This window comes from Seriola aureovittata, chromosome 3 (assembly GCF_021018895.1).
Source record: "Seriola aureovittata isolate HTS-2021-v1 ecotype China chromosome 3, ASM2101889v1, whole genome shotgun sequence".
Lineage (NCBI taxonomy): Eukaryota > Metazoa > Chordata > Actinopteri > Carangiformes > Carangidae > Seriola > Seriola aureovittata.
Window position 1 is genome coordinate 16956889 of NC_079366.1, and position 12769 is coordinate 16969657.

Consider the following 12769-nt stretch of genomic DNA (forward strand, 5'->3'; position numbering starts at 1 on the left):
TACATATACATATATGCTATGGATTCAGGCAGAATGGTAAACAAGGAGCGTAACGATATTCTTCGTTAATTAATGAACTGGAAAAAAATGGAAAAATGCTTAACTTAAGCGATATACATTCACTCAAATGATATGCAATGGAACTGTTTTTTTTAATTTATGTTTTATTGTTTGTTTGTTTGTTTTTGTTTTTGCTTTTTTTCCACTTTGGTGCTTTTAAAAGTGTTTATATCATGTTATTTTGCTCACAAACCACTTTGTAATATATTTTCCTTAACTGCAGTATCTATTAATATAACATATAAACCTGCATCGTTAATGCCTGTATGACTATGTTGGCTCCACCATTGAACAATGCTGAAAAAACATGCTGACCCATGGTGTAGGCTGGAGCTACACTTGTGTCCACCCTTGCTATAATACACAACCTATTTGACATCAAGAGCTAATATGAAGCAAAATGAATAATAAAAATTTAATATTAACTGGTAAGGGACACTTGCTGATTAAGAAGATAGCCGGATGAGTAGGTGTGCAGACTCTTAAAAACAGACTGTGAAGTATCAGCAGCGCCGCACCGTGGTGGCTCAGCAGAGCTGCAGAGCTTCTTCACCTCGGCGAGGTCACGGACATGGAAAGGAAGCACAGCGCCACCCTGTGAGTCTGGTCGGGAAAACCCGTCTGAGTAGGGAAATAATTAGAAAATATAACATTGCACATGTTGGACCTGAATAGCGATTTACAGCCAGCATCCTACTTATTGACGGTTGTTATTTCAAGCTGACTCCGCACGGGGATGACACCGACAGATGTGTGAGACAAACGGTCAGCGGTCAACGCGCACATCACCACGGGCAGCTTTCACCCCCACAGACAGACAGCCAGACCGTTCAATGCGAGGAAACTGCTCAGAGTGGACCGCAAGGGACGTGGGCTGTAGCAGCAGAAATGTTAGCTAGGTAACATTTGGTGGGAAAAGCTGTTTCGTTATAGACAAGTGGGTCCAACCAGGTGACCGCATGCTACTGCTTGTGTTGTAGCTAACAGGCAATTTGCTGGTCTGTAGCCAGCTAACTTTAGCCTTGTCAGTCTCTGGTCAGGGCCCTGTTTCTGCCTGCTGTAACCTACGCTTTCGGGAAAATTCAAGGTAACGTTAGATGTTACTAGCTCGCACCGTGTTATTGCTGATTTTGCTAGTTACATTAGCTAGCTGGTCCTGTATTAGCCAGTCTCGACTTGGTAGTTTTGTAGTATCATTTATCATTATTACAGTCCAGTGTACACTCCGAGGCTATGCTCTGTAGCTACTCTTTTAACAATGCAGCTGTTATTTATAGCCTCCTTATAAGCATAAGTAAACAGTTGGACAAGCTATAGTGCAAGTTGTGTCACTTTCTTAATATATTTCCTTAAAGCAACACTGCTCTCGGGGATATTAATTAATAATCCCACCGAAATATTCGTAGGCCCTAGGACCACAGTCTTTCAACCCAATAATGAAAGTACATCTTGTTTTATATAACTATCAACACCTCCACAAATAAAACTAGCACATAAAAAACATCTGTCAGTCAAACCCACCCATTACCTCCATTTACTCTGTCCCTGGCCTCATCTTAGGCCTCCACCATCATACAACTGTCTCAGGCTGCAACTAACAGTATTTTTATTTTCACTTAAACTGTGGATAAATTACTAGATTGATGGTTTATTTACGTAATCAATATATAATACATACAATAATCCCAACACAATTTCCCTGAGCCTAAGCTGATGCCTTCAAATTGCTTGTTGTTCCTGACTAATATTCAAAAACTCAAAGATATCCAAATTACAAAAACAATCTTAACGTTTTAGAAGCTGCAAAAAACAAATATTTTTGGTGTTTTTGCACAACAAAGGATTTAAAAGTTATGGAAATTAATGTTAATTGATGTTTTATGATGTGGACTTTTCATTTCAGCTGTGTAATTATCTTTGTTTTTGTTTTTTTTTTTTACCACTTCTTGCTTATGTCTTTAGGGCCATGGATTTCCCAGGCCACTTCGAGCAGCTCTTCCAGCAGCTGAATTATCAGCGCGTCCACGGTCAGCTGTGTGATTGTGTCATCGTGGTGGGCAGCCGACACTTTAAGGCCCACCGCTCAGTGCTTGCAGCCTGCAGCACTCACTTCAGAGCCCTGTTCACTGTTGCAGAGGGAGATGCCAGCATGAACATGATCCAGCTGGACAGTGAGGTCAGGATCTTAATAATACTGTGTTAAAGAAGGCAATGGTGATTATATAACATTCATGTTTATATTGATGATGGTAAAGAGTGTGATGTGTGTAATTCAGTAAAAATCGATTACACATCTGACATAATTCTGTGTTGCTGCTGTTTCCAACAGTGCCAACAAGATCAAGTATCTACTTTTGTGTTTGCAGGTGGTGACAGCTGAAGCTTTTGCTGCTCTGGTGGACATGATGTACACGTCAACACTGATGCTGGGGGAGAGCAACGTGATGGATATCCTCCTTGCAGCCTCACACCTCCACCTCAACAATGTAGTCAAAGCCTGCAAACACTATCTCACAACACGCACGCTGCCTATGTCTCCCTCATCTGACCGACAAGCACATCACCACCCTCAGCAGGACCATCAGAGGCGCAGACAGCAGCAGCAGCAAGTAGCAGATTTGGCAGTGAACCCTACTCTAGCAGCTAATGCTAACCTCGCAGCAAATGCTGCAACGTCAAAGTTGCAGCGCTCCTTCCTGTTGCAGCAGCTGGGGCTCAGCTTGGTGAGCTCTGCCTTGGGTGGGATGGAGGAGGACGGGGTGGGAAATGTAGTTGGCAATAGAGGGGTGGAACAGAGAGCCTCCTTCCCTATCCGACGATTCCACAAACGTAAGCCCTCTCTTGCAATGGGCCTGTCAGAAGACAGACCCAGGCAGAGGCAGCGCCCCTCAGCCCCTAACCTGGGGTTGTTGGGAGAAGAAGGGGTTAACATAGAGCGAGAGGAAGGAGCACTTCTATCTCCAGACTCCCACAAGATGGGGGATGAATCAAAATTGGATGCTGCAATAACTGGCCTAGTAGGGGTGTCCCAAGATGATCCTCAGATGCCTAGCCAGTCAGACAGTGGACACTGTGAGGGAGAGGACATGGGAAGAATGCAGGGAGGGGTGAGCAAGGAGGAGGACATGGATGACCAGGACCACCAGGATAACAGATCAGGCGTGAAGATTAAATCAGGGACAGAAGAAGAGGCCGAAGAACAGGAAGAGAAGGTAAAATTGTAGCTTTTATTGTTGTGACAAAGTAACAAACTCTCATTTTGCCTTATGCAAGAAGATTTTTGTATTTTTACCCTTAATCTCTCACTTTTTTCAGTGAAGTTTGCTGGTACAAGTTTTGATACACCAAACTCTCCTAAATGTTAAATTATTTGTTTTTATTATGGGAAGAATAAAGACATCACAATTTTTAAGCCAAACCAGTGTTTTTTTTACACTGGAGCAGATGAATATCTTTACCAGAAATTTGTTGTCTATTGCAACACATTTGCAACTTGTTATGCATGAAGTCCATTGTCTGACCATCACAAAATCGTTTGACTCATATGTACATGCAAATCACTCTGCTCTAATTTAGCTGCTGGCTTTGCAGGCTCATTGATTCTTTTTTTTTTTTTTAAATCAATTCTGCCTTGACCAAAGATGAATCTCATTCTTTGCTTTCCACAGGTGGTGGTTAAACGAGAGCCGCTGAGCTCTCCTGAGCCGACAGATGAAATCAGCGATGTGACATCGCAGGCTGAAGGCAGCGACCCAGCTGAGCCTGGAGGCCAGGAGGAGGAAGAGAAGGTGGAGCTGAGCCCAGAGAGTAGCGACCGTAGCTTCACCTCTGAACCCCAACCCAGCTCTGACTCTCTGCTGCAGCCCAGCTCCCAGCTCCTCCTCAAGAGCAGCATGGGAAGTGGCGCCGGAGTCGGAGGAGGTTTTTCGTGTAATAATGGATTAAGTGGCAAACCTGGTTTTAGTATTTCTAGCTTCCTTAGCCCTAAGGATTTTGGAAATGGCGGGCCAGGGTTGGTTACAGCAGAAGATGACCTGCCCAACACAACAACTGGGGATGCAGTAGCACATCACTTCCTGCTGAGACAGGAAGCTGCTGGGCCGTCTGGCTCTGCTTCTTCTTCTCTTCTGCAGTCAGGTCCACTCATTGGTGAGAGTCGCGGTAGTTTTGGAGACAACTTGCAGCCTGATTCTCTGTTCCTTCGTCCCCTGCATGACAGTTTGGGGAACCCCAGAGGAAGTGGGGGAAGTGCGAGTGGAGGACGGGGAGGGGTAGATCCCTTTGGTTTGGACTTCCAGCGCTCCAGTCTGGGGCTTCACTCTCTCGGGCGACCCTCGCGAGGGGCTGGAGGAGCAACCACTGCCTCTCTGGGCTACCCAGGCTACAGGCGTATTGCTCCAAAGATGGCCACCAGCATGGGAGGAGAAGAAGGAGTAAGTGGTGTTCTTCAGGATTCCGCCTCTTCCTCCTCTAGTCTGGCAAGTCCTATGCTTCTCAATGAGACTGGTGGGTATGAGATGAACAGTGGCAGGCCCACCTCCCTCCCCCCTCAGCTTACCAGAGCTTCAGCAGATGTCCTGTCCAAGTGCAAGAAGGCTCTGTCGGAGCACAACGTCTTGGTGGTTGAGGGAGCTCGGAAATATGCCTGTAAAATATGCTGCAAAACCTTCCTCACTCTGACTGACTGCAAGAAACACATTCGTGTCCACACAGGAGAGAAGCCCTACGCTTGTCTCAAGTGTGGAAAGCGTTTCAGCCAGTCTTCCCACCTATACAAGCATTCTAAGACCACATGTCTGCGCTGGCAGAATAGTAACATGTCCAATTCCCTGCTGTAGGACTGAGAGAGGGCAATAGAAAGAATAAATTGGGAATCAGAGTTGGGCTGAATTTAAAGTCCCAAAAAGTTTAGATTTTTCTGAAGCTGTGACAGAGCAGCCGTCTCTAATCAACTGTCCAAACTAACCAGTCCTGATCACAGACCAAAGATAGGAATGCTAATGTAACCACACTTTTTTTTCCAGGAGAAACTCATACTACTAAGTCAGTAAAAGTTACTCTAAACACATTTAGCCTGAAGAGAGATTATAGGGATGCAGGATATGCATACATGCAGCCACTGGACTCTATATAATATGATCTAGGCCAGTCTAGGCTTGACTTTTAAAGCTGCCATACTGTTGGCTGTCTTGTTTGTTTTTTTTTAACAATCATGTGTGCCCTCTCATTAAGTGATCTGTTGAGGTGATCCCTTAGTGCTGAACATCTATAATTTGTGGTACACTTATAGATGCACATTTGATTTAATCATATATAATAAGCATATTATAACACTCAAGCTGAGTGTTTGCAGATCAGAGGGAGCTGTATAGCACCAACATTAAGAATGGATATCATGTCAAATAGTGTGCTTATGTGTAGATTTTCCACTGCCCAATGTGTAAAACATGTAGTAGCATCCCACATCAGACTCCTGGGTCCTCCCAACTGTGCACATTGACTGTGCCTTGTTCTGTGCAAGGTCATATAGACTTTGGGCTAACTGTTTCATATTCAATTCTGGTGCCAGATAAAATGCCTGTTAAGTACTAGCAACTGTTGACGGATGTCTTGATACTTACTATGCTGTACAAAAAGGTGGGCAGAGTTGGATTCTATCCTGTGAGGTGAAAGAAAAGATGGCAGAGACTCTAGTGTTGTATATGTTATTTTCACCCAGTGAAAATGTCATTAACTGACCAAATAAACTTGATTCTTTTTATTTTCTGAAGTGATGAAGTTTGAGGCAGCTGATATCCTCAACCAGGACAAGAGTAACTCAAATGAAAAAATAAAACAGATCAGCATTTCTCTGTGGCTGATTCTGGATTTTCAAGTCAAGTCAAATAGATGTGAGATGGTTTATCCCTGTAGTTGCCTTTCAGCCCAACCACCTCAGTTAAAGAAATATGTTTGGTAGCTGGTAATTCATTAATTGTAAAATAATGGAGCCTTCACATTTCATGTGACTACAGGAATTAATTGTCTCACTTTGATACATTTATACCTTATACAAGTTTTGAAGGAGTAGGAATTGCTGTAATCAACATCTTGCCTCAATGTGCACTTGCCAGGCAGAGCTATTGACCTTAATCCTTAAAGTTCCTTTGTTTAGGGGAGCAAACAAATCTGAGCAGTGAGAGACGGAAAAGTGTCAACCTGCACCATCTTTGCAGTTACAGCAGGAAAAACTATCTGCGTTTACTGCGCCTTGCAGTTTTTGAGAAATGTAATATATAATATTGCATTATAATGCTACTATAATACAGACACACAGGGAAATGTGCTGTAAATGCACCTTATTTTGTGTCATGGTGTGCAAAACTTGCAATTTCTTATAGTTTTTAAATTGTATAAGCGACTTCCCCTCCTTATTGGGAATGACCACAAAAAGATCAGCTGTAGCTCAGCAAGTCTACTGACCGTCCACACATCAGTGTGCTTGTGTGTGTACAGATAGCGTTGTCTGAAGAAAACTGTTTACAGGATATTGAGGTTCAGCACGTGTTGAAAAAGTGCTTTAGAAATGTAAATATTGCACATTTGTGGTTGGTTTCATATTTTTTCTCTTGGAGAAGAGACAAAACAACTCATGAAGAACTAGACATGTATAAGTTTGTTACTGTACTTGATATCAGTGCTTTATACATGTCTCTTTTTACATCTAATGTTGCATCTGTTACTAAAGCACTTAGACAAATCATTCTCTTTTATAACATATATGTTTACTGGAATGTTGAACTATGTGAAAATGTTGCTGTATTGCAATTATCCAACTCTACCAGCTCTTAATTTTATTTCTTACGCTACTACTATGTTGGATATGAAAGTGAAGAATTTGTAGCATTTTTGTTCTCTGCAGGTGATCGATCATGCAGGATTTCCACTAGTCTGCAAAGTTTGAATATCATTGAATTTGAGAGGAATATTTCACATGGCGATAAATAATTCAGAAACAAATTTTTAGGCAATCTATTGTCAGTTTTTTGTTTTAATTTCAGGTATTTATAGCTGGGGTTTTTTTTTTTATCTATGCAACTGTATATTAATGTCTACCTACATCTTGATAAACACTGTCATAGATAAAAATGGCTGTCCTTAATAGTTATCAAATAAAAAGTTTGATAACTATTAAGGATTTGTGTAAGACTCAAAAAGAGCAGACATGCTGAGAAGGAATCTAATTTTGCAGGTTATAGAAAATAAAATATCAAGGATTTTTACATCAACCCAACTGGGGAAGCTTGAATTCCAGTTGGTTGTAAATAAGAGCGGTTTCATTGGTAGAAAGTTGGTTAATTGAAATCAGTGTTCATGCAGTGTTGTAAAGTTCTGTTTTAGTGAACTGAAATGAAAAAAATAACACTTTAAATACATACTTGCCTTTTTGTATACTTTATTGCTTGCTATATTGTGTCATCTACACTGTCAATGAGGATCTCATGGTCATAGCTTTCAATTCTTGTTGGCACCTTATTGTACTGTAGAGTCATTGCACTGTTAGCCTGTACAAAATGATTATTATTTGACATATTTTGATAGTCTGATAATCTTGACATTTAACTTCATAGAAGAATAACTGCCTTCTCATACGTTCTCCCTCTAAACATAGGCTAAACTGCTGTTTGCCCTGAAATTCTTGACGCTGTGGAGTCAATAATAAAGTTGTTAAAGCTTGGCCACAGAGGTTAAAATGACCATTAATGGTTAAATCTCAATTCTGATGCCCGTTCCTCTGTGATGTCTCCTCACACTCAGCCTCCTCTGTCATGATGGAAAGAGCTAGCTGTGATGTGCTCTTACGAAACAGAGAATTGTAGAGGTGATGAGGCAAAGGAAAGATGTAGTCCTCCTCCCATGTCTCACACAGTGCCTGTTAAGAATTGTAATGGTGCTGTTCAATGTGAATCTCTGAAAAATGCACTGACTGTATTACCCCTGTATGAATATGCCAACATTTTCACAACATGTAAAAGGCCTAAATTAATTAAGAAAGTCACTGCCTTATGCCCTCTAGCTTGAAAAGCTGGGCTTTTGTTGATATGCCAAATCTGAGGGATTTCTGTTTTTTGTTTTTTTTTTGTTCTGTATGTGTAACATAGTGTAACCACGAGAGGACTAAATGTTTGTGTCTCTTTACTGTTGAAGGCTATGAAGATTGTATAGTATGTTCAGTTGTTGTATAGACCGAATTAAAAAAAAACGATGAAATTCATTTTGTTGCTGGTGACATTTTTATGAGATTATACAAGAAGACAGAATTTAATGTTATTACATATATTGTACATATTTAGTGAAGAGTCGAAGTAAGGGAAACATACTAAAAACTAAAAATACTGGTTTTATTTTCCTCTAAAATATAACTAGGTAGGTGAACTAATGGTCCAGTATTCAGCCAGTTCTCAAAGTGGAACCACTTTCTTCTCACAGCTTGAGCTCTTTGATCATCGGCTCGCCCCGCAGACCACGGAGGAGGTTGTTAGCTGCCAGTGCAGACATGGCATTACGGGTGGTATAGGAGGCACTAGCAATATGTGGTAGAATCACTGCGGGAAAACAAATAATAGGCAGTGAGAATTAAGGATTGATAGTGAAATGGGTTAGCCAACTATTTTTAAAGCAGCTGAAGCACCAAAAAGTCTGACAGACTCACCGCAGTTCTTAAGGGTAAAGAGTGGGTGGTTGGTGGGTAGGGGCTCAGGGACAGTGACATCTAATCCAGCTCCTGCAATCTGCCCAGTTGAAAGAGCCTCATACAGGTCTTCCTGGTTCACTACCCCACCTCTGACACAGCAGAGAGACCACAATTATAACACAGAGTAATATAGTTCTCAGTAGATTTTGATCTTTTATAGATGTAACCGTTTATTTTAAAGGGGTACCTGCTTGTGTTGATAAAGATGGAGGTATTTTTCATCTTTGAGAAGAGCTCCTTGTTGCAGATCTCCTTTGTTTCCGGCGTTAAAGCACAGCACACAGCCAGGAAGTCTGACTGCTTTGCCAGCTCATCCAAAGAGACTAGATCAAGACAGAGGCTTGTTGACATCAGGTGACATAAAACGTCTGAGAGCAGACCGTGATTAGGAGCAATCTGATTTCCTAAAGCAACATCTTATGAATATCTGACTAAGATCAGCATGTGAAAGGAAAGAGGAGATGAAATGATCTTTGCTCTTGACCAGTCAGTTCAGTAAAAGTCTGTTAAACTTTTCCTTAATCCACCTTGTCCACAGTGAATCCATTACACGCTGATGTTCCTTTTCCACAGCAGGCATTTTGACGGAAAATTAGCAAAAGCGCAGGTGTTATTACTGTAATAACAACAATGTCTCCATTGTATTAACGTGTCCCAGTAAGCCATGACAATGTGACATCGAGCCAGCATGAGCAATACCAGGACCCTGAAACCGAAGCAGCTAAATGGAATTCATCCATCATTTATTTAATTATTAATGCCAGTGCTCTTCCTACTGTGACATGTCCAAATGCCTTCTGTGGAAAAAGGAAATGCTGACATGGACATGAATCTGGTCCTTACCATACTCTGCATTGATGGCACTGGCCAGTTCAGGCCTGGGCTCCATGTCCGTGTAAATGAACTTCTTTACTTTGAAAGGCGCCAGACGCTCAGCGATAGCAACACCTTTGATCACAAACACACAGGGCAAGAATTATCAGACTGATAGACATGGCGGTTTGGCTATACACGCTGTGTGTAGTGTGTCAGATAGCGTAAGCTCACCAATCCTCCCTAGGCCAAGAATACCCACAGTGCTGTTCGCCAACTCATATCCACACAGCCACAGGGTTCTCCATGTGCCCCAGCCACCACTGACACAAGTGTGAAAGAGAGAGAGCTATGTATTTAACCTTGGACAAGAAAAAAAATGTGTGTGTGTGTGTGTGTGTGTGTGTGTGTAACATTACGTTTTGGCTTCATCTGTGGCCTCTATGAGCCTCCTGGAGGTTGCGAGCAGCACAGCTACAGTCAGTTCAGCAACAGCATCCGTCAGAACTTCAGGGGTATAACCTATACGGATTCCTCTGGGGGGAAACACACGGACATTACACCACCAAATGCCACAAGGTGTCTGCATATTAACAAGCTTTTTGGGCCATGGAAGTAAATGTACTTTCTTTGGTTTTTTATCAGATATTATATATTGGTCAGATGCACAAGTATGCAAATCAACTCTTTTGAATGAATGTGTCTTAATGAATCACCTTTTCTTCAGCTCCTCCAGAGAGAGATGATCAAAACCCACTGACATAGTACTAAGGACCTTCAGGTTTGGACCTGCAGGAGTACATCACACACACACATACACATATAAAGAAACACATGTATAAATGGAGAGACTGCTCATTGAATGTAGGTTATTCAACTGGCTCAAGAACTGTCCTCGGACCTGCGGCGTCTAACAATTCTGCATCAATCTTCTCGGTCAGCACGCACAACAGGCCATCAACACCTTTGACCCTCTGAAGCAGCTCCTGTCTGGGCACGGGGTCATCTGAGTCCCACAGCTCGAACTGCACTCTGGGAAAACAGAAACTATCAGTGAAGATCAAATCTTCGAGAAGCGGCTGAATACTGGACCATTAGTTCACCTACATAGTTATTTTTTAGAGGAAAATAAAACCAGTAAGACAGAGACATCTCATTCATAGAGACTCTTAATGCAGTTAAAGCTCCTTCTTAGATGTACAGTATATCAAGCTATATCACATATAGTGTAGGACTTCACAGAAATACTGGGATTTCGAGGTGCAGTGAGACATTTCTTCGACTGTTGTGGGGGAGTACCACTTTAGGCTACCAGTCTTATCTGTCCAACCTAAGGGCAAATGTTAGCAGTCCTGTTTACTCTAAGTAAATGATGAACTTTCCAAAACATACATTCAAACTTCATAAGTGTATCACAGTGAAGAGAGCTACAGCAGGCAAGTAATTGGTCACACAAGATGTTTTTATATAAAAATCAATGATTTTAACACTTTGACTCACTGTCCAGATTCACGGAGGATCTTCAGACCTTCGGGTGGGATCTGTCGGGTGACATAGACCCGCGGCAGGGTTGACATCTCTCTCTGCATGTTGCTTGTTAGACCCCCAGTGATATTCAGTGGAGTAACAGCGATCCGCTGGAGCCGACGCAGCGCCATACGACTGCACCACATTGCCAGGAGAGAGAAAATCTGTTGGCAGGTGTCTGAGGGATGACAGTGGTACTTTGAAGTTTAGTCTCTGCTGTGTGCATGTGCATGATTTTGGCTCTAGTTCAGGGGAGGGGAGGTTCCTGTCTGTGGCTTTGACCAATATGATTAGAGGGAGGGTGTTTCTAAAGTCTGAAGTTGAGAGGTTCTGTCCCAGACAAACCAAACACAAAATCACTGAATCAAATCATTGGCCAGGAATTTTGTGTCATTTATTTAGGCCAAATAGAATTCAAAACACAGATACACAGACTAAACTAGGAAACATAAACTCTTTTTCTCTTTCCCTCTAACCCTTACCTTTATAAACACACACACACACACACACACACACACAAACACCAACAAACACACACACATATATATATATACACTGTTGCCCATAAAGTTGGAATAATTTTGTTTTCAGACACAATCCTCTGTTTATTCCTATTTAAATGCATCAGTAATCACTTTTGACCAGGTGCAATGATTACATTATGTGTCCCAATTACCCAGGTGAAATGAAATAAATCAAATTGTCACAATCATTTCATGGAAAGAGGTAAAAAACATTTTATTCCAACTTTATGAGCAACACTGTATATACACTATACACACAAATCATACAAATGTATCAAAGACAGCAGTAGACTTGTTTTTTTGTTACATCATCGCCCCGACTGGTTGTCAGTGGGATGTAAATGTTTCACTTGGCTGTTGACCTTTGTTTCATTAAACAGTGGAGGTCCCAAACACTTTTTCTCTCTGGCTGGGACTAGTTCAGCAATCTGTCTTTAATTTCCAAACTGGTGTTTATGGAGTTTATGCAGTGTTGTCCCTTTATTTTACCCCCTAAATGGTATTACAGCACATTGTCAAAGGCCAGTTAATTACAGCTGAGCACTGATGTCCAAAATAGATGTGCATGGATACAGTATACATGCGTATATAAAAGAGAAATAAATAATACAATAAAAAAAATAAAAACTGACAAAAAAATTTAGTTTACAACTTTAATTTTTTTTTTGTCAGAATCTTTTACGAAAAATGTCACAGCTCAAACCCAGGGATGCTTTTAGTTTGAAGGTAATACTCTAATGGAAACTTAGTTTTTTATACATGTTAAATTAAGTCATGGTTGTTTCCTTTTGTAGTAAGGAAAACAGTGCAAACCACGATGAAGCCTAGTATCAAACTCAGACCCTACTCCTGCACATTTATAGTTTAACAAAGACACTGTGAGCAGCCTCACATGTTGTCTTTGTACAGACACTGGTACAAAGCATTAGCTGTAAGTGGACTTGGAGGCTACAATTTGTGATGCTGTTGAATTGTATTGTATTGTACAAAGAGATGTGTTTGTTGTTTAGCCTGCTCTCATTGATTTAAATGTTTTTTTTTTAGGAAAACCTGGGTTTAAGCTGGGTGATCATAATAAGGAGCCTCAACAGGGTATTTCTGTATGGGGCAG

The 12769-nt window shown here is 41.4% G+C and overlaps 2 protein-coding genes across 4 annotated transcripts; one reads left to right on the plus strand and one right to left on the minus strand.

Annotated features, from left to right (window-relative positions):
• Positions 1-515: 515 nt before the first annotated feature.
• LOC130166609 (zinc finger and BTB domain-containing protein 5) lies at positions 516-8314 on the plus strand. 3 transcript variants are annotated; one of them, XM_056372301.1, is made up of 4 exons: positions 516-657; positions 2023-2236; positions 2427-3272; positions 3729-8314. In XM_056372301.1, the coding sequence occupies exons 1-4, from the start codon at positions 632-634 to the stop codon at positions 4896-4898; spliced, it is 2256 nt and encodes a 751-aa protein (XP_056228276.1). In that variant the 5' UTR covers positions 516-631; the 3' UTR covers positions 4899-8314. The 3 variants fall into 3 exon arrangements, with proteins under 3 accessions (XP_056228276.1, XP_056228278.1, XP_056228277.1); XM_056372303.1 differs by lacking the exon at positions 516-657 and adding an exon at positions 664-1147; XM_056372302.1 differs by lacking the exon at positions 516-657 and adding an exon at positions 664-959.
• On the minus strand, positions 8311-11344 carry grhprb (glyoxylate reductase/hydroxypyruvate reductase b). The gene is made up of 9 exons (XM_056372304.1): positions 11108-11344; positions 10509-10639; positions 10324-10396; positions 10027-10143; positions 9842-9930; positions 9638-9742; positions 8982-9117; positions 8753-8883; positions 8311-8645 (listed from the first exon to the last, which is right to left on the minus strand). Exons 1-9 carry the CDS (start codon positions 11278-11280, stop codon positions 8524-8526), a joined length of 1077 nt encoding a protein of 358 aa, XP_056228279.1. The 5' UTR covers positions 11281-11344; the 3' UTR covers positions 8311-8523.
• Between the last annotated feature and the right edge of the window lie 1425 nt (positions 11345-12769).

Excerpts from the sequence above, each read along its gene's own strand:
- LOC130166609 (XM_056372301.1), top strand. The coding sequence starts at position 632 with ATGGAAAGGAAGCACAGCGCCACCCT. Across the intron at positions 658-2,022 it reads AGGAAGCACAGCGCCACCCT|GGCCATGGATTTCCCAGGCC; the intron begins GTGAGTCTGGTC and ends TTATGTCTTTAG. Across the intron at positions 3,273-3,728 it reads CCGAAGAACAGGAAGAGAAG|GTGGTGGTTAAACGAGAGCC; the intron begins GTAAAATTGTAG and ends TGCTTTCCACAG.
- grhprb (XM_056372304.1), bottom strand. The coding sequence starts at position 11,280 with ATGTGGTGCAGTCGTATGGCGCTGCGTCGGCTCCAGCGGATCGCTGTT. Across the intron at positions 9,743-9,841 it reads TCTTGGCCTAGGGAGGATTG|GTGTTGCTATCGCTGAGCGT; the intron begins GTGAGCTTACGC and ends TTGTGATCAAAG. Across the intron at positions 9,118-9,637 it reads TGCCATCAATGCAGAGTATG|TCTCTTTGGATGAGCTGGCA; the intron begins GTAAGGACCAGA and ends GTCTTGATCTAG.